Below are 21,755 nucleotides of genomic sequence, written 5' to 3' on the forward strand. Positions count from 1 at the left end.
GCCTCATCCTGGCCTTGAATGCACTCTATAGCTCTGAGCACAGGAGATCTTCTCCATGTGAAAATTTCCCTTTTGCACATACTTACAGAATCAGTCATTTCATTGGCTTCAATTTGCTCCTTTGCTTGCCTCTCTACTTGTGTCATTCCCAAATACTCGTAATCATGAATTAGCCCCACCTCATTTCTTAAAAAATGCATCCACTTGGGACCTTTTGTCTCTGAAATAAATATTCTGGACACATTTTCAAGCTTTATTTCACAACAGTAAAAATATGAACTGAAATTCTTGCACAAGTACTTGATCCAAGGAGCTTTAAGAAGAATGCTGATTATGAAACTTGTGATAGAATTGTAAAAGTTGCCAATACAGCATTTGAGAGAAAGCATATGTCTGCTTTGCATTTCGATAATCAACTTGCCTTTCATCCACACTTTGTAGATGTACCCAATTCTCATTTGATCTTTATATAGCTCCAAAGCTTAGCAATGAGGGGAAAAAACTTGGTGCTGGATTACCTCTTAGAACAGGCTCAAGCTGTTCTGTACTTGGCGTACGTCTAGTTTGGTGTGTGCCCTTACAGCCTATCCACTTTTATGCCACTTTTAGCTGGCTGACATCAGCCAGTGCGTGTCAGAAGGGAAATGGTAATTACAGGCAGACTATAGATAGCCATGGAGTAGCATCTTATCAGCACTACAAATATTTTCAAATGCTAAAAAACCCCCAAGCAAACCACAAAACCCCCTAAGATTACACTAGGCTTTACCTCCTTTGCTACTAGACAGAAGAAAAGCAGGATCAGGCCAGGCTTAGCCTGAGAGGATGTCAACAAGCAATTTCAGAGTGTGTAATCTCAGAAAACAGGGGTGCTGCCTGAAATTCTGGAAAAAACCTAGCACTTACTAACGAGGTACCAGATGACTGGGGCCTTCTGATCTGCGGACACCAGACCTCACCCACAGACAACCGTTGAGACACTCTGAGTCACTCCGTGAGCGAACCTCCAAGGAGTGTCACTCGGCTGGCACCCCTCCTCCAGCACGCCTCGGGAGGAGCCTGGGCGCCAGCTCCAACGGGAAAACGGGGGCCTCCGAATCCACCTGAAGCCCCTCGGTCACCGGGGTACAGGCTGTCCCCCAGAGCCTCGTCCCCACTGCTCCCGTCCCCCGGTACGAAGCCGAAGACAGCCAGGCCTCGGAGCAGGACCGGCACCGCCGGAATCCTGTGCGAGCCGAGCCGAGCCGAGCCGAGCCGAGCCGAGCCGAGCCGAGCCGAGCCGAGCCGAGCCGAGCCGAGCCGAGCCGAGCCGAGCCGAGCCGAGCCGAGCCGAGCCGAGCCGAGCCGAGCCGAGCCGAGCCGAGCCCGCCCTCGGCTGAGGGGGACGGAGGGAGATAGGAGCGCGCCCAGCCACTCCGTGCCGCCGCCAGCTGACTGACATCCGCCGCGCCCAATGGGCGTCGAGGCGGCCCGAACGGGTGGGCCCATGGCGGCGGCGGCAGCCTCACAGGAGCCGGTGCTGTGGGCGGGGAGCTCTGGCGGTCGGAGCGGAGCGGGGCTGCGCTGGGTTGACGGCAGCCCCGCGTCCCCGGTGGGCTGGGGCGAGAGGAGGGCGTTATGCTGCTTCACCTGGTAGCCGAGTTTGACCTGCAGAGGGATGTGGTCCCCTGGCTGGCGGCGCGGGGTTGGGCCGCGGCTCTAGGTAACGCCGCGGCGGGTGGTGCTGTGCCGGCGGGCTTCGCTGCGCTGGGGCCGCCCGCTCCCTCGCTCCCCGCGGAAGGCCGAGGAGAGCTCCCTCCCTCCGGCTGCCCGCCCGCTCCCAGCCGCCTCTGTGCGCTGCCCTCTCCCGCGGGCGGAGGAGCCGGGCCTGCGGCGAGCCCCCGGGCCTGCGCCCTGGCCCGAGTCTTCCATTCAGGGCCGCGCGGCCTCCGGCCGCGGGTGGGGGTCGGGGGTAATGGTGGCGGCGGCGGCGTTCCCCCCTCCGGAGCAGGGGCGAGGGGAGCGGCCCCTGCCCCCCTCAGCCGGGCAGCAGAGAAGCGAGCTACGGCCGGCCCCCGTCCGCGTGTGCGCGGGGGACTCTTCCCTCAGGTGCCTCTGGCCGCGGTACTTGGGGCGGGGAAGTTTGATGTCTTCAAGGAACTTCTTACATGCCGAAAGCACTTCTGCACGTCAGCGACACTCCACAGCTTGTTTCTTTCTTTTGCTTCTTCACACTTTTTTTCTTTCTCTTTTTCCCCCAAAAAGACTTTTAGCATGACTTTCTCGCCCACGCTACTCCCTTTTATGGGGGGAAAAAATAAACCCAAACACTTCTGTCTACGTGGTAAATGAGTGCTAGTTAAAATTAGATAAAGTGTTAGCTGTCACAGCAGTGTGCGATAGCTAGCGTAGCAAACGTTCGATGTAGTGGTTGGAAAAAAAGAATGACCCCACTGTTGTCTTGACCCTGTGGTTTTTTGCTTTTGTTTGTTCTCATTCATCTGCAGGGCAGATGGCTCAGTTCTGCTTTTCCATCAGAAACTGATGGAAACATTAGTGTAAAAAAATTGTAATAATTATTACTTAAGTTGAAATAGATGTTTGTTGATGCACTGTGTGATGAACTTGAAACCTCAACTCCTTTGGTTGCTTTTAATTAACTCAACATATTTAACTTGCTTCCTATGTTGAGGGGCTGTTACCAAATAGTTTCATAAGAACTTCTTTGGAGCTAAACCAGAAAGTATCAGCTTTTTTTTTTTGTTTTGTAATAGAAAATTATGTACTAAGCCATTGGTTACAAAATTTGCTAAAAAATATTTCATGTATGCTAGATAGTTTACTGAACAGCTTTTGAATAGTGTACTGAGGGTGTTTGAGGCAGAATTCTGAAATTCTCCACACTTAATCAATTCATCTATGAATTTATCAGTGTGTGATAAATTCAGTGAGTCAATGAGTGTGTGATGAATTCAATGAGTCAATTAACCTAGGCATTTATTTCATAAAGATCTCAAAATGGTGCTGACTTGTGTTTGGGAAAGGGACAAGCGCACTCAGTGATTTAAAATGTATTACAGACTCTTCATTCAGTAAATGCTCCTGGTAACACAGAATCAGAAGAATCTAGGTTGGAAAGCGCATCTGATCAGATACCAGCATTGCTGTGTTGCATTTCAACTTTTGTCTGTGTATACTGACTTTTTCCCCTGATGTAGTACTGTTGTATTAGGAATGTGAAGGTGGGAGGTAGGAATTCAAAAAGATTCATTTAAACATTAAAGAAATACCTATTCACAGAAAACAACTAATGTTTAGGAGTCATGGTACTTTTGTGCTGATGTTTTCAGATGTTATAGTTATTATTTTCTTTCCTGAGGACTTGAAAGCCCTTGATAGCATGTGAGAATTTCTAATTGTGTGAGAGCTGGGAGTAGCTATGGTGATGGGAGGGGAGCGGCATGTCAAGAGAACCAGCCTTGTTCTCTTTATTCCACTTATTTTTGTATGAGCTGTATATAATGGCCTTCAGGAAATCAAACTCTGCATTCTCTGGAGTATGTTGATAAGAGTTGTTTGCTGGGCAGGCAGGTTGGGTTGGTTTTTTTGCAGCCCTTCATCTGCTGGTCTAAGCTGTGGGGATGAGGAAGAAGTGGTAATTCTACATGCAGAGTTTTACTGTAGGACTTTCCAAGGGCTGAGATAATTGTCACTTCTTCTTTGGCTCTGTGTGCCCACTGACAATGTTCAGTGATGTGAAACTCGCTTCTGACACAGAACTTTTTCACCACCTTTAAGATCTCTGTTTCAGGTGATAAATTCATTGACATGGAGATTTCTTGTGGATGTTCTTCTCTAGCTAAATTCTGTCCTGAGGAAGTATTGTATGAGAGAGAAATGTGGAGACTGTAGTAGTCATCTTGAAATTTTGAGGTGGTGGTTAAATTCCAGGAAGTTTCCACTTAAAGAAGAGCAGAATATATGGTTATCTGAGACTTTCTCAATCATTACCAGCTAGCTCTAACGTAGTGGTATTGTAGTGTGCTTTGAGTGCTCTGAAACCAGTAGAAAGTGATGCATTGTTAAATGTACACTAAGGATTTTCATCATCCTCCCACAACAAAATACAGAATTTGTTTCCTTCTGATAATACTTATAAAAGGGTTTTTTTTCTTATGGTCGCAAGCTGTACAAGCCAGTTTATAGTAACAGGCTTGTGAAACTAAGTTTCACATGTCTTCCTTCTATCAACACTTTGTGATAACTGCAAAGTAAATGTGTCGAACTTGACTAAATAGTTGCCGAGAGTTGTGGAGAAATCTTTTTGTTGATGCTTGCTGAACCACAGGCTATCTTTATCTTAAAACTAGGAGCAATCATGCAGCTGTCAACCTTATTAAGGGCAAAATTTCCACTTTTAGTGAAAGTTCCAGCTGAGATGAACACATTTTTGGTGGCTGCAGTGAATAGAAAACAGAAAAGCAGCATCACGAAAGCATGCATTTTTGTCATCTTGAGAGGACATTTTATCTCTTTTTCTGGAGTTTTCCTTTTTATTTTGTGCTGCTTTGCCTAGATGTGCTCTTTTCTATCTGTGTCCATCCTAGCATCCTGCTCATCTGTTTCCCTTTTAACCCTGCTCTTTCATTCACACTCCACATCATATCTCCTGTCCTACGTTGCTTAATTCCTTTGTACCTGTAGGTATGTTGAATATACACACACACACATTTTTATATATATATATACATATTTTATATATATATAATATATGGTGCTTAATGTTGTGGTTCTTGGGTTTGGGGGGAGTTGTAGAGCTAATCTCTGAAGATGTAGTTTATTTCCAGGCATTCCTTTGGGATGCTGAAGGGGTAGGTGGGAGCAAGTGACACTTTTCCTCAGGCTACTTTTATCTCCCTGTAGTGTTCTGAGGACTGAAGGGCAACTTAAGTGTTTGAACCTCATGTTGTGTATAATGGATAAATGCAATTTATTATTATTTTTTCTGTAAATGGAAGATAGTGAAAAAGCACATTCTGTTTTCATCACAATTATACCGAAGAGTTAGGAGTTTATGTAAATAATTCTTTCCTGTGTGTTTTGAAACGCCTTAACTATTTTGTGTTGAAGTTTATCAGATTTAAATCATGGTGTGATAAATATTCTCTCTCTTTCCAGAACAGAGTAATTTTGGCATGTATGAACAAGTATTTATACATAAAAATTTATCAGGTATCTTTGATTAAAGTGTGCATAAACTCTATGATGAACCAGCTCGAATGAAAATCCTGTGCCTTTTGATACTTGTAATTTCAGATACTTTTGAGAATTCATCAGCGCTCTACATTGTAAATGTTGAAAGAAATGGAAAAATTATTTATACTTGGAAGGTAAGTCTGTCTTGGAACTTAATAAAAATATAGCAGAGAAAAACACTGTATGTGTATGTATGCCTAATTGAGTCCTCGTAGTTCAAATTTTTTTGCAGTGAGGGTTAGAACATGAAAACTTGACTGGTTTCAACTTGGGGGGTTGGGCAATGGGAAAATACCCATCTCCACTCAGACAAAGGTTAAGAATGATGAAATGAAGAGTAAAGTACTGACATGATTAAGTCCATAGGGTTTTTGCTGTTGATTTTTTTGAGGGGGCCAGAATCTCACCCTGAATGAAATGCCATTTCTTTAACAGATAAAGTCTTCATAAGCAGCACATTCTGTCACCCTCAGAATTTATCGGGGAAGACTGACTATTAAATTAATTTGCACTGCTTTAGTTAAATATATTCCTTCCTACCAATATATATGTGAAGATGCCATTTATTTAACACTAACTCAGCTTCTACCTTTCTTCTTTGTTACTTTGATTCATCTATAACACTTTATTGCAAGTAGTCTGAGACATCAAATAAACAACGGTTACTTCAAAGTATCTAGAGCTATCCTTTTTAACATAGGATTTTGCTCTCCATGGCATACATGTAGCTTTTAGGTTGAAATGCCTGTAGTTCCAACCTTTGAGAAGGTTTCCCCTTGATGAGTCAAGCTGTGGTTCTTTTGTGTGCACCTCGGAGAAATCTGTAGACCAGCTGGATTCTGGAGGATCTTTGCTCTTGAAGAGTACAGACCACAGGTAGCAGACTCCAGTAGAGCAGGACTGCCTTTTGTTCCTCTCTGGCTCAACAATGCTAAAACTTGCCAGCTTCCCTAGGGTTAAGGGAAGAGATGAGGCCTTCATCAAGGTATAATACACTTTAACTGTGGGTGGATGTTTCCTTTAGTACAGGCATAGGGAGGGGAGTCTGTACAAAACAGCAGTAACCATAAAAACAACACTAAGGAAGGTGTCAAGGGTTATTTTGGGGGGGGGGGGGGTGTTTGTTGGTGGGTGGGTTTTTTTTTCATTGCTCAAAACTCTGGAAAGGCTTGATGAAAATAAACCATCTAGCTCTCAACAGGAGATCTAGTACTCGCTGTGTGCGTGTGATGTTACCGCTTTTTAGCATCTGTGTAATCTCACACTAAGCTTTTTTGGGTTTCTGACTGCAGAGTCCAACTGCCTTGTACGCTGTTCAGGCTCTTGCAACTGGCACAAGGGGTGAGTTGTAGCTCAGGGTTCACACATCTAAACATAGGTGTCTGCCTGCGTACTAGTGTCTAAGCTGCCGTTGTAGTCAGCAAGGATCTGGTCAAAACAGTTGGTGGAGTTTAGAGAACTGGCCGTTTGTAGCCTGTACTTTGGAGGAGGTGTGTGGGGTGGAGGAGGTGGACAAATACCCACTAGACTCTATTGACTGAATAGGCAAATGACTCACAGGAGGATTTAAACCCCTAGGCTTAGTTCCCCAAACCTAGGAGTAAAGACTGCATAGGAAATCACTGAATATGTTCACTGTAGTTTCTCTTTCCTAATTTTGGGAATCAAGTGACCTCTGCAGCCTTTGTGGTAGGAATGGCTGGATGACAAAGCCTGAGAACTGGAACTAGCAAACTGCACACTGTGCTGCAGTTTTCACCTCTCAAATGCCATCCTGAAGGAGATGCTGCTGCTGCTTCTTTTCCTGTTCTCTTACCATTATAAAGTAGTCTGATCTTTTTCTCCTGAGTGAGTCAGCCTGCTGAAGAGCCAGCATCTATTTATTCCTCTATTGGGAAGGATGCTGACATATTTTGTTTGCTTCCACTATAAGTGGTTTTTACACTTGTTAATGGGCAAACTGGAAGATACTTCCTGGAGTTTTCTCACAAAGTACAAGTGTATCTTAAGGTGGTATTGCATTAAATATATGATGCTTCTCCCACAGAGAAGTTGTTCATAGTGTGTGGTACACATTTCTTTCTTGGATCAATAAAAATTCTGCTCATCAGCTAAAAGTGTTGGTACCCACTTAGGTGCTGTTGATGTCGATGGGAGTCAATACATCCACACTGATCTGCGTGCATGATAAGAACACGTGGGCATGTCTGCCCCAAAGCTCGCATGTGTCTAGGTGGCTTGTATATTGATTGGTAGAAGCACATGTGGTGGCCCAGGCCGTAGCTGCATAGCACTCACCCAGTGTCCTGAACAGGCTGGGTCCTCAGCTGCTAATGCTGTGCCCTTCCTGATGTCCGTGCTTTTGTTATATTAGTTATGTCTGTGTCAGCTGCAGTCACACCTTGGGACTGTGAGACCTTAAAGCAAGACTGAATTTCCCCCCCCCCCTCTTTCTCAAGAGTAGAATGCTAAAAAACCAACAAGTATTGGGAGGATTGGGTGTCTGTGTCTGTCTTTTTACACTTTACTGCTGACTTAACAAGGATTAAATCCAAATGTTTCCTTTTCTGAAAAATTCACAACATATGGGTATAGTTCTGTGGTTTTGGAGTTCACTAAAAACCTTTGAAGAGAAGTATCCATTCATATTTACATAGAAGAAAAAAGAGTCTTGGTGCATGCATCTTAGCGAATGACAAGTAGTATTAGGCCTCAATTTGACACTTCTTTTAAGTTTTTACTAACTTGTTCTAAAATATAAGTATTCTTTGCACTTTGCTGTTCTGTTCTGCTAATATACATCATCGCACTGGAAAGATTACCTGGGGAAAACAGACTGCTTTTAGTGTCTGCAGCTAGTCCTTCTGTTTTCTTTAAACTTACGTTGGAGAAATTATGATGTAATTACAGCTTCTAACAAACTACAGATCTTACTGAGTTAAGGCAGTTTAATATCTTTCTCTTTCTCTCCCCTTCATGATAAACTATTTATAACTAATGAGCTAACACTTCTGCAAGACAAAGCTATATGTCTGTGAGCCTTTCCTGTTGGTTTTATAGCAGTAAACTTTAGCTGTGACATTGTCAGTGAAGATAGTGCACAAACAAGGATGTGAACTAAACTGAGCTGCCCTGGCTTGTTTCCTAATAGATACAAATAGAAAACAACCTTTGTCTGCCAACTGGAAGAAAATCAAGTGCATTCTGCCTGAAATCAGGGGAAGGTGGAGAAAGAGCTTTATTTTCAAGCTTATTTTAGAGTATTGCATTGTACTGTAGTTTTGAAAGTGTCTTTCTTTCGTGACGGTGATAGTTGGTGTAAAGGAAGACATTTTTAACAGAAGTGAATTCTGGTGTCAGCACTTCTGTTTTGCAAGGCAATACAAGAATCTTTAGAGTAAACATGAAAATGAGCACATTAGCTTATGCACAGGTATGGGCACTGATGTAGCTGTTATCAGTCTTGTAAAGTATATTTTTCAGTAGCTAAGTACAGAGGATGTTAGCGTTTCAGACACACTTGGAAAGAACAGTTATTTGTGAAAGCACTTGCTTAACTTTAAATTAGTAGGCTTGAAGCCTGTGTCTTAATATAAAGACATTTTGTTTTCCTTGTTTAAATCAGAAGTCAAAGACTTTTGTCATTACCACAACAATAATGAGACACTCAGAAACAGACCCCTTAGGAAGAGAATACTCAGGCTTTTGTTTTAACTTCACAAAGCAAGATGCCATAACTTTGTAAATAACTACAGATTTCTCCCTTCTCCCCCCAAGCTGTAGTTAAAAACAATGATGCTCACTGTTTGAGTATGAGCCTATGTGGCTGGATTTAACTTCAACAGTTTAGCAATTTAGTGCCTATACCTAGAGTACATTAATGGATTTCAGCTTGATTTGATATATGATATATGCTGCCAAGCAGATATTTTTTTTTTTTAATTTTGAAAATTTAAAGCATGGTAAAAATTACCTAGAAGAAAAGTTTTGATTTGTATAGTCTTAGAAGTGCTCCAAACAAAATCATTGTATGTTATTATCAATAAGCTAGAAAGTATGTGTGTTATGTTTCTTTCCAAAGGCAGCACGCTAATGGTGTCATCTGAGCTTGTGAAATATATTTAGCCTTCAAACAATCATTTCCTAAGGTAGAGATGAAATCCTTTTTCCAGCCTGCAGCCAGATGACTGGCAGCTGCGTTTAGTGATGTTTGATGTTTCTGTGCTCCCTTTTGGAGTAATGACCCACTGAGATGGTGGGGTTTGGAATATCAGCCTTAAATCTTCCAGGGCCATAGCATCCCCTTTCATTCTCATACAGACATCTCTCTTTCTGGCCCTACTGCCTATAAAACCAGTTAAGAACCAAAGTGGGGGAGAGTCACTTGGCTTATGCAATGACTTGTGGGGTGGCCACATTTCAGCTTTATTTCATGTGTTAGTTCTAAAAGGGGAAAAAAAAATATCTTTGTTCTCTCTCTTGCCTCACTTTCTTGGAATTAAATAATTAACTACCTCTATTATAAGATAGGAGGGAAGCGTGTGAGGATGTGTGTCAAGGGGCAGGGGGAAGAGGAGAGGGAGGTAGGAAAAAAGGTAAGAACAGTGTTTAACTTTGTATATATGTACGTTGCCAATGCTAATTTGTTTTCATCCATAGGGAAATCAGAGAAATACTCACATTGGATTGTATGATCTTCAAACTAAACAAAATGAGGTGAGAGCAATGCCAGGCGAATGCCAAACTTCCCCCTGGTGAAGACAGTGTTAGTGTAGCATTTCAGATTTTGATGCCTTGCCATAACAGTATGTTATGTCTGTAAGGAGTATATGCTTGTTTGAAACAGGGGAGAGACCTAGAAGGTATTCGAATGATGCTTAGTAGTATTAAGATGCAGAACATTACCGAACATTTGAATGACTTGGGAGTAGTAAAGCATCATCTGCAATCTTTATTTCTAAACAACCAATTCAAGCCCTTTCCATTCCTCTTTGCACTGAACACGTGTGCTAAGAAGTAAGTGTTTTGACTTTGTTATGTGTGCATCCTCTGTCTGGTGCTACCATTTGTAAGAAATTATTCTAAAACTGAATGTACTGCAATTCAGTGGCTGGAATCATGATAACGGGCCTTTGCAGGTGTTCATAACAGTATGAAATGGGTGAAATTTCTTATTTACATAAGAGTCTGCTGTGCTGCTCTAGTGGCAATGTAGAGCTCAAAAGAACCAGTAAGAAACAAACAAATGAGAAAAAAGAAGTTACATATATAATTAAGGCTTGAAATATGGTTCTTCTGACTGTGAAATGATTTGCTTTAAAAATAAAAACAATGTACTGGTCAGCAGTGTTTTCCTAAGGAGTAGTTAGATTATTTTCTTTATATAGTTAAAAAAATAATTTCTTAGCATTAATGTGTTTCTCTATAGCACCTCTATATGTTTGAGAGGGATCTGCGCATAATCAGTTGTTCAATCAACAATGAAAGGACGTTATTGGGTAAATATATGTTTTATTTTTTTGTGTCATGGTAAAGATTGAGCTGTTGGAGCAAGTCCAGAGGAGGCCACGAAGATAATCAAAGGGCTGGAGCTCCTCTCCTATGAGGACAGGCTGAGAGAGTTGGGATTGTTCAGCCTGGAGAAAAGAAGGCTTGAGGGAGATCTAATAGCAGCCTGCCAGTACCTGAAGGGGCCTACAGGAAAGCTGGAGAGGGACTGTTTACAAGGGCATGGAGTGACAGGACAAGGGGTAATGGGTTTAAGCTGAAGGGGGGTCGATTTAGATTAGCTATTAGGAAGAAATTCTTTACTGTGAGGGTGGTGAGGCACTGGAACAGGTTTCCCAGAGAAGCTGTGGATGCCCCCTCCCTGGAAGTGTTCAAGACCAGGTTGGATGGGGCTTTGGGCAACCTGGTCTAGTGGAGGGTGTCCCTGCCTGCAGCAAGGGGGTTGGAACTAAATGGTCTTTGAGGTCCCTTCCAACCCAAACCATTCTATGATTCTATGAAGATGATTTAATTTAGTAGGATGATACATTTGGGTCTGGAATTACTTATATCTATTTTGACCCATGTGTTGCCCACAACAGTCAATGCATTTCAGTGGATCCATCACTAAATAATGTAGGTAACAACATAAAGACACAGCTGTAACAATATTGCAGTTTTATTAAAAGAAAAATCTAAGACCAACTGACCCTTAGTTCCCTTACACCTCCTGCATTTATACATGCCTCCTACATCTAGAAGAGCTTTTGTTGTTCCTTTAACATAATGGTTTGGGTAAAAAAAATTGTGATGTTTGGTCTCCGAGAATGTTTAATAAGATAAATATCAAATATGCATGTTGATTATGGTTGTGTTGTGTTCTTTTTTTTTCCCTTAGCAGTCAGCTTCCGTCAATATACAGAGGAAGAAAGAGTAAGTCGGCTATTACAGTCAGGTACTGCAGGTGGATTGTTTTAATACTGTTAAAAATATTGTAGTCTTCTGGGTTTTTTGCCACGTGATTTCTGTTTAGAAAACAAAAATGTGTATAAAAAAAGAATGTTATCTAAAACATGTTCTTTTTGCAGTATCCAAGTATTTAACCTTGCTAATTGAAATTCATCCCATTAATAATGTGAGAGTCCTAAAGGCGGTGGATAGCTGTGTTAGAGTACAGGTAAGTTATTCAACTAATCTAAATATAAACCTTTTTAATACACTACACTAGAGTAAAAAAGTGGTTGAATGCAGAAATATCTCATGTTATCTTGCAACTGTTACAGAGATAGTGTGCCTGTGTTTCTTCATAGAATGAAAAAAAATGAGAAACTTCATAAAATGTTTTATGTAGAATATTTATCTGACATGAAGTCTACTTTTTTATTTCTCTTCAGTCCCCCAAAACTTGCAATTATAGTAATTGGTGGCTATTAATCTGTAATAATAACTATTTTTATTAATTAAAATCATTAGTGTGCCTGTTTTAATTTAAAAATATGTAAATATCCAGCTAAAAAATCATTTTAGATAAGTGTTCTAAACTACTTTGTGTATTTACTTACTTTTGTGAAACTTTCTATATAGTTTCTTTATCCAGTGGAAGGCAGAAATACTTCTACAGAAAGTCACCTCTTGCTAGTTTCAGAAGATAAATGTGAGTTAATATTTTGAAAGTACATTGTAATTCTTTTACTTTAAGATGATAATTATAGATTATATTTTTTGGTAGGCTTTTATTGGAAAACAAACAAGCAAAAAAAAGGTGTGAGTTATTTTAGGTATTCCAAATGTCTTTCAAAACCTGTGTAATATAATGGATTTTTTTTTTAATGTTAGCAGAATGGGCAGCTGTGACTGCAATTATTTGCTTAGTTCCTGCCTTCATCAGTCATCTTCATTTCTAAAAAAAGCTAAATTAGACTTCTATGGCTGCCTGTGTATGTTTAGAGCAGATCAATTGACTATGAGAGATGGATTGTGATTTAACCACATGACGAGTGGGATAAGAATAGGACAAGACTTCCTTGGATTTAACTAACTTTGCATGTTCAGCCTCATCTGGCGGGAGGGAATGGATGGAGGTGAACACTTGGAAAAGGCTGTTTATCCCTCTTGCCTTTCAGTCATTACAGAGTGCGATCGCTTTTCCCAACTTTTTGGAGAGGCCCATCTTCTCTGCTAAGCTAGACACCAACCTTTATGTAGCTGGACTTAGTTCACCTCCTGATACATTCACATAGTTCTGTGAACTATATCAGAAATATTTATAACATCTGGGTGAATCTTGCACCCTTCACGCAGCCAAGCTACCAATAACTTCTAGGAATTTTGCATGGGAAAGGGCTAGACTGTCCTCTCAGACACAGGTGTGCAGCTCTGTATGCCCTTTCTTTAAGCACTCTCCTTGGCTTGGTTTGGCATGTTTCACTTAGCACTCTTGCTGACAACGCTGTGCTGACATGGGCAGAGAACTGTTTATACAAGGTGGTATGGCTGAGGCCACCCTTGGCTCAGGAAAGGGAGAGAGTTCAGGTCTCTGCATAGGCACCTGTGTTCATATGTGTTCATATATCAGATACTCTCTGTTGAACTTTCTTGGCCCTAACGTGTTCTGATAGCATTGTAACAGGTGAGATGGTTTAATAAGCTGTATAAAAGCATATAAAAATGTATGTTAGTAATTATTTTTTAATATATTTTAAAGATATTGAACAATTTGACATTCATGTTGCAGAAGAAGAACACAAAGTGGTAAGACTTGAAAAATCTTGAGTTTGAATTTTTTTTGCTTTAATTGAAAATTTAAACATCTGTAATTTTAGGTAACTGTTTTTGTAGTTTTATACTTGGGCAACACAAAGTATATTAAAGAAAGTATTGATAGTATGGCAACTTATGCAGCTAACCACAAAGCTGATTGAAAAACCTGTATACAGTGTAATCTGTGAGGAATGCTACTTATTTTGTTGTTTTTTGTTTGTTGCTGAATGCGTCTGTATGTTAGAAGTTGGGAGTAAACATAGTGTATGTAAGTTTTTAAACCATTTAAAATATTTGCAGAGTCACCTTCCTAACTGTCTTTTGGGAGTCTGTCCCAGTAAAGGATTCATTTAAAAAACAAGCAAAAAACCCAAAAGACATTAAAACTTAGATACACTCCAAGTACTGTGAATGGCCCAATCTCTTTTTCCCTTCATCTCTTTTTCCTGTTTTTAATGTGAATATGTCTTCTACAAATTGATTGTGGATGTTTTGCTTAAAAGGTTTATTAATAAACATACATCTAGTATCATAAAGAATTATGTGACAAAAGCCAGTGTTTTGCTTTATAGAGACAAATGTAGGTTTGGAGGGAAAAAGTTAAGGTCCTTATTTTCAGTCCCTTTGAAGTCTTTCATGTTTTTCCTCTAAGTTTATTGCTTTTAAAGCAGATGCGCTTTATATGCTAGACTACAGTAGTAAAGACGAAAAGTATAACCAGAAAAAAGCCAGATCAATCTGTCCTTCTAACAAATAGATTTGTTTTGGTTCACATGAAATCTCCCTACATCTTTCAAGAGTGCATTTACACATTTTGCACAATTCTAGCCCGTTCCCTACTGCCAGTATTCTCTATCATGTGCTGAGACTTTGGACAGAAATCCCTTTTGGAGCTGACACATCTTCCTTCAATAGTTAATGTAGCTGTTTCTGAACTGACTGTGGTATTTCACTCCTCTCCCCTTCTCTGTGATGAAGAGTGCTGTCTGTGTGTTCACTCTGAGCAGCTTAAGTGGAGAATTTCTTGCAAGTAAGGAAATCTCAAAGGAGATATTTGGTAGTAGGTGTACCCTGAAAACTGTGCTTCTGATCTCTTTGAGCACCTTGCACACAACAAAGGTGACTTTGTGCAGCTAACAAGTAGCATCTTCCCTCCAAGGACCTCAGTATTTGAGGCTCTTCTGTCATTGCTTTTCTCTTTAAAGCACAGACCATGTATGCATAATTGTTATAGAACCTTATTTGACGACTTCTAATATTCTTTCTGTCCCTTTAGGTGATTCAAAACTCAGGTCAGCTTCCAAGATCCAGAGTTGCAGATGATCTCATTTGGGCACAATGGGATATGATGGAACAAAGGCTCTTCTACATTGTTCCAAAGGTGAGATGAAAGTAATTCTAGCACTTTTTTCCCCACCTGTGTCATGACAGTAAAGTTTTGAGTGTGGGGCGTAATAAAAGTTGAGTTTGTTTTTCATTCTAGTAGTCCGTCTTGTTCCTGGCTTAAATAACCTAAAGCAAAAGCCAGGCTTGCCTTAACTGCTGTTTGTGCATAGTAAATTGCAAGAGCACTGGTGGTCTCAGTGCTTTCTATAAAGAAGGATGGGTTTGTTACGGTTTTCTGGCTTTAAAAAGGTCTTTTATTCGAAAGGATCCAAATCTACTAAAAAATGTCTTGAGTGTAATGCCTCTGTTCTAGAGAATTCACGTATAGAAAATATGTTGTACACAGACTTTCTGAGTAACCAAATGAGAGCACGTTCTTGGCTAGAAATGCCGCAACTCTTTGGGGTTTGTTTTGTTTTGACTGAAGTACTATTTGTACTCGATGTATTCTGCATAAATGAAAATTGATTTTTTCTTAGCTCTTCTTAGCCACCAAAAATATATGAGTGTTAGGAAATAACAGGAAGTGAACTGTCATGGAGAAACATATTCCTGTTTTTGAGAGACCCTTTTTGAACTGCCCAAAATAAGATACAGTTCCTTTTGCCATATAGGTAGTTATGGAAAACGCATTTCTAACTTTCTAGAGTGTGTGTGACAGGTAATGGTGTGCTTCAAGTGGGGGCCCACGCAATTATAGAGGATTGGCAGATAATGATCTGGGACAGGAAGGAAGCATGTCATAGTGCTATTGTGGGGGGTTATGTCTGTTTTAAAGTCGTCTTTTGTCCCCTAACATCTGCATATCTGTTAGCAAAGTGGGTTAAGTGTATAGAACACTGGAGTATCCAGTCACTTTTCAGTCTATATGGTATGCTTTCTATTTGATCAGTTACAAAACACATCCTCTTAATTCCAGGAATCAAGGAGTACTTTAAAATGTGTCCAGTTTTATCCTGATGAAAATTGTAACTCAATAGTAAGTCATTAGTATTTTATTATACAATAGTTTTGAGTTGGATGTAATTATGTATTCCAGGCACTGATACAGAATCTGTTTCAATGTCTTTTATTACTGGAACTTTTGCAGAGGAAAACTGGGTTTTGGTTTTCCATTTTTTTCTGTGGGGTTTTTTCATTATATTCTTTTAAGAATGTATTCAGATTCAGATTGGGCCATGATAAGGTAACTTAAGTGGAATTGCACAGATATTGACCTAGAAGTAAGTGACATTCACGATATTATACTGATCTTATACTCAAATATTGAAAAGCAGGGTTATCAAATACACTAGACATGTAATAATTTTGTGTCCATTTTGAGCGAGACAGGAAAATCTGTTGTGGCCAAAATACAGAGAACAGAACATAAAAATTACAACTGTTGAACATGTAATTGTTACTAGGCTTTTGTCCTAGTGGCTGAAATTTGTTCTAATGCAGGAGGTTAAATATCTCACGATTTATTTTATTTTTTAAAATAATCTATTTTATGGTTTTGGGGGTGATTAGAGGAGGATAAAAAAACTTTGCTAAAATGTTGAATCTGGTGAAACGTGAGTTTGACATATTTTACTGGGCTGAAATATTAATCATAGTATACTAACCTCACTAAATAACAAGTTTGTTTTTGTTTTTGGTTAACAGCTGGAGTCACACCTGGATATTTCTGTAAATGACACACAACTAAAGTAAGGTGTTTTTTATGTGTTGTTTTGCTTTCCTTTTCATATATAGGGTGATGTTTTACAAACCTAAGTAAAATTTGTGTCCAAACCACAGTATCTTTGTTTGCAGTTGCCTATGTGGTAGTGGAACATAAGAATAATATGAACACTGTGTCCAAACCTTCAGTTCCTCTCATTTTCTTCAGGGTCAACTGTAAAATGTAATTTAATGCTTGACTGCTTTTTGGTGCCATTTTTAAAAATTGTCTGAAGAGCTAGCTATAGGTTAAACCATCCTTCCTCTGAGTGTTCTGTATCTATTGTAATTAATTTGTTGTAACCTTGGGCATGTTGTAGTGGTGATGTCAAAATTCCTGTCACAGGAAGCTCTCCATTTTTAATTGCTGTTACGTGTTTTACTGGGGAGTTAACCAGACCAGTAGCTCCTCTTTATGGCCTATGAGACACTGCCTGTACTCTTTTCTCCTCCAGCATGCTATTTCCAGGCAGCCTGCACTTTCAAAGGCTAAGATTCATCTGATTCTATCTGTGTCTGCCATGCACATGACTGCATCTGGGCTTGTCTCCTTAAGGCTCCCTTTTAATTGAGGAAAAACTAGTCAGGATGGTCTGAGACTCAGTCATAATTCATCTCATCCTCATCTATCTTCAGTCAGTTGAATTGATGTTCCAAAAGGGCCTGTTTCTTTTTGTGAATAAAAAGGGGGAGTGGAAACCTACTAGATCAGATATCAAAAACTGAAGGTAGTTGAGTTCTACCCTGCCCAGCCTGTGGCTCTCTGAATGTCTCAGTGCTATGCAGAAGGCAGTATGGTGCTACTGCACATGTAGGTTGCCCTGAATGGGCAGTGTATCCTCTTGCAGTTAGTACTGAAAAAATCCAGCTCTTGTAAGAGCTTGAATAATTTTTTTTCTAAATTATTGCAGAAGACCTAGGGGGAAATCCCTACAGAACCAAAAACCTTTCTGGAAAAACCCCAACCAACCAACCAAAAAACCCTCAAAAACCAAACAAAAATAAACCCACGAAAAAGCCAAAGCAGATTGACTACAATCTTGTGTTGCATGATCTGCATGGCAAAAATAGGACTTGTAGATTTTAAAGATATGGAAACCCATTAAAGCACAGGCAGCACGAGACCGAAAAAGAATGTCATGGTATAACAAGTTCCATGTGAATGTGATTTTGTGCTTTCCTTTTTGAGTACTTCCACTGAAATAAGTGCACCTAATTGCAGATTAAAATGTAGCTTTACAGACATAACAGTAGAGTTAGACTGCAAAGCCTTTGAGTTATCAGGTATGATAAATGTTTGGATTTCCAGTACTCCGTCATACTTCACAGTATAGGAATGGTTGGACAATGCTGTAGTAAGTGATTATGAAGATTGCAGGTGTAATCAAAACTGTTCGCTTCTGATAAGTGTGCTGGCTTGGGATTCTCATTTCTAACAGCATTAAGCAGATTGGTTAAAGCCTATTTTAACTGGCATTAGAGAACATTTGATTATAATTTAATTAGTATTTTTTGATTACATAGTAACTGTTCTCATGATCTTTGTGTTATGATGAATGGGTGGATGAAGTAGTGATTTATTTAGTGATCTTTATTTGATCATAGACTTGTGAATTTTGGATACGATTACTGTCAAGACCAAGATGTTGCGTCTGAATCTTTGAATCTTCGTGTTTTTACAAGTAAAGCAGGTAATGAATAAATACAAGTATTGTCAAAATGATCTCCACTAGTAATTATCATGCAGTGTAATCATAACTGATTACTACATTTCTTAGACATTATATATATTTTGTATTTTTTTTTTGTGTTAGAGCAATTTAATGTTAAAGCTGACCAAAAACATGTTAGAAAGTAAATTCAAGGAAGGTTTTGACTAGGTCTGTTGTCTGGGTTTCTGACATAGTATATAATTGTGCTAGTGGACATGTGCAAAATGGAGCATCTGCAATACAGATTCAAAGAGTTTCATATTACTGTCAGTATGTGATACTTAGAAGGTCCATGTATGTGATACTAGACTTAGATGTGATACTTAAGGATTTAGTGTATATATATGATTCCTTAAATTTAAACCTAAAATGTTCCTTAAACCTTTAGGATATAGGAGTCTCCCTGCATCCAAATGCATGCCGTAAGGGTTTGTTTTGGTTTGGTTTTTTTGATTAAAAACTAGTCTCAAGAGGCATCTGTTAATCAGAGATGTCTGCGTTTTCAGCTTCTAAATTAGACCCTACTGCCAGGCAGAGATGGTAGCTGATTAACCTTTGAATAGTCTACGGAGTTGTACAGGGATATGATGTGTTGCAGAAGTGGCTTTACATCTTGCTTCCTCAGGCATGCTGTGTGCACACAGGCGAATTGCTCGGGTATTTGCTGGTTGTGTCGAAATGACTGTTAATGCAAATCAAGTAAAATGCAGGTTCCTTACATGGACTGTTTTCTTACCAAGGCAGACAGCATGCTTACAAAGATTAGAGGGAAGCAATTAGAAATAAGAGAAAGCCAAGTTTCTATCTACTAAATGTAGATTAGGCTACTTTTTCCCTATTAGCAAGACAGAGTATTATACAAACAGCCTGTCCAATAATGGAAAATGTTATTGATTTGTATATATATGTTTCCTTTTGCACCTGTACTTCTCTAGGGTTTGTTCAGATCGAAGCATCTCCTTTAAGTTTAGGATGAAATTCATTCTTCCTCCAACAAGACTGTTGTTTGATTACCTTGAAGGAATACGTTCTTTTCCATCTGGCAACACGTTATTTAAATTCTTTGTGGAACCTTTCACATGTGCTTTTCATTGCGCTTAATATAAAATGCATAATTTGACAATTACACACTTACTAAATGAGATTATTGTATGTGGATATTGTTGAATGTTGTTTGAAACTGTGGGTTACTTTGCACAACCCATTTTGAGTAACTGACAGTTTGGAGCAAACTGTTTTGGCATTGAGACCGTATCTAGTTGTTGAAGAACAGGGTGGGTAATCCCACTAAATTTCCCTTTTCTACCCCTTGTAACAAAACTGGACTGCGAGCTCTTTGGGGCACAGACTATGCCTTCTGTGGAACTGGTGGTGTGCTTCAAATGTTAATGCTGATATCCCTATTTGTACCATTTGGACATCTCTGGCAAAGAATAATTGGCATAACTTCAAAATGGAATATTCCATGCAATTTCCCATTTAATAAAACAGTTATTGGCTACTGCCAATCTGAACTCTGAATGAAATCACTCTTCCGTTCTCAAACTTCCGCAGTAGAAGAAAAGTAGCCCTGTTCCTTATACTCAGCACAGACAAAATGTCTCCAGATAAAACTCCCTATGTACATCTAGATTAGCTGAGATAAAGCAGTTCTAGTCTCAGAATTAACTTTGTATGTCCAGAATTCAGTGGTTATTTAAACAACACTGGGTTGTTATGTTTTCTTTTAGCACTTTAGAAGCACTTTTCAGTTAAATTTGCTCGATATTAAAAAAAAAAAAAATGCAAGCAGTAAGATGACATAAACCCTGGATTACTGTCACCTAACTTTACCTGCCTACAAGTTAAGCATCTGGACTATATTTATAGAGACAAATAGGCATCTCCAGAGGATGATTGCTTCTCTCTATATCTCTTTGTGTGCTGTATAAGGGTCTAACTGAGAGATGTTTCGATGGCTGAAGTTAGGTGAGGCAAATTACTCCTAAGCCAGTACAACTAGACAAAATGCCACGGTGTGATGGTGTATTCGAGTTGTGTCACTTGGATGCCGCGTTGAGATGTTGGTACAGCCTTACATTTTACACTTCTGCGTGAACAGAGATGAGCAATTTGAAGTTAAAGCTTCCTAGGGAAAACTTCAGGTATTCATAGGAGATTCATACAATTTCAGTGGTATGATGTTTATTTATCAAGTGGCAGAGTTGTAATTGTTGTTTCCCTAATTCTACTGAATATAGTAACTCACTGTTACCCTTTATGAGTAGAACTTAATTTTTAAATAGTTACTTTTTTTTTTTCCTTTGTTGTGGGTGAGACCTTTTCTCTCTTTTATTTCTGAAAAGATAAGAGTCCATCCAAATATATCTTCGTGTGAGTTTTCTCACCTTGTGGCATTTATTTGCAAACAGTAAGAGCTGTAGCTGATTTTGAAATGGATAGTGTAGAAGATTTGTTTCATGCGAAGGTGGAATCACTTAGAGATAACAAGCTTTCCCTGCATCAGCACACCCCAGCTCTAATTTGCAGAGAGCACTGGTGAGGGTAGGACAGGAATTTGTCTTATATTTGCAGTCTCTGGGTGCTCTACTGGGATTGCCAGGACAATATCAGATGTAACATTGCTTTGATACTTGCCCATCTGACACTGTTGTATTTCTATCTGTATTAATGAAGCACCATTTGATATTTTCTGTTGTTCATAATTCACTTTGTTAACATTTGGACCAGTATGCTAGAGTTGAAAGATGCATGCCTGTTAACAGTCCCCCATAGCCACTGTTCTTGTCATCAGCTTGCATATGTACCCACTGACACTTCAATCTGAACAGACTCGCTTGCATGTTGCACAATTTACAGAACAGCATATACATTAGACTCCAGCATACAAGAAAGAAATTTGCAGTGTTGGAAGGGAGCTGTTGATAATAAAACAGCATTGTGGGTTGCTGGAACTTTTCCAGTCTTCCTCATGAGTCCTGATGCTGCTACTTTAAAAATTATGCATGCTCTGAAAGATGCCAAGTGGTCTGGCAAAATGCCCTGTCTGTTGTCTAAATGACTCAAATATCCAAGCCAAACTGTATCAAACAATATTCAATCATCTAAGAATAAGCAGGGGAAAAAAAAGCATCTCAACATAAAATATTTACCTTCCCCAAAAGTGTCAAGTGCATCAGTGTAATCCGTATCACAGCTATGGTACAGCTGTGTGGTCTGAAGTATGAGACATTTAACCAAGTAAAATACCTTGGTAGCCATGCTTTTTTTGTACTTGTGCTTTTTCCATATTGTGCCTCTTTCTCTATACCTCGTATACATAAACCTTTATTTTGTGCCTTTTTCTGTATACTTTGTATACATAAACCTTTTTTTTACAGAAGAGAATCTGTATTAGTATTACTTTTTTTTTTCTTTTAAGTGATAAACTTTCAATAAAGGTAAAAGGTGAATTGCCATAGTTGTGTCCCA

The 21,755-nt window shown here is 39.6% G+C and overlaps 1 protein-coding gene across 2 annotated transcripts in view; it reads left to right on the top strand.

Annotated features, from left to right (window-relative positions):
- The first annotated feature begins 1,472 nt into the window (after positions 1–1,472).
- The window catches only part of GSAP (gamma-secretase activating protein), a 48,337-nt gene continuing 28,054 nt past the window's right edge, over positions 1,473–21,755 (top strand). Inside the window, exons 1-12 of one of the 2 annotated variants that reach the window (XM_075776050.1) lie at positions 1,473–1,702; positions 5,296–5,369; positions 9,895–9,951; positions 10,664–10,733; positions 11,621–11,677; positions 11,811–11,899; positions 12,307–12,376; positions 13,427–13,473; positions 14,759–14,863; positions 15,788–15,847; positions 16,516–16,559; positions 18,178–18,263. In XM_075776050.1, the coding sequence (XP_075632165.1) occupies positions 1,618–1,702; positions 5,296–5,369; positions 9,895–9,951; positions 10,664–10,733; positions 11,621–11,677; positions 11,811–11,899; positions 12,307–12,376; positions 13,427–13,473; positions 14,759–14,863; positions 15,788–15,847; positions 16,516–16,559; positions 18,178–18,263 (844 nt within the window). In that variant the 5' untranslated portion in view covers positions 1,473–1,617. Of the gene's footprint in view, positions 1,703–5,295; positions 5,370–9,894; positions 9,952–10,663; positions 10,734–11,620; positions 11,687–11,810; positions 11,900–12,306; positions 12,377–13,426; positions 13,474–14,758; positions 14,864–15,787; positions 15,848–16,515; positions 16,560–18,177; positions 18,264–21,755 lie in introns of both variants that reach the window. The other variant, XM_075775968.1, reaches the window with a different exon arrangement.

Source organism: Balearica regulorum, chromosome 1 (assembly GCF_011004875.1).
Source record: "Balearica regulorum gibbericeps isolate bBalReg1 chromosome 1, bBalReg1.pri, whole genome shotgun sequence".
NCBI lineage: Eukaryota > Metazoa > Chordata > Aves > Gruiformes > Gruidae > Balearica > Balearica regulorum.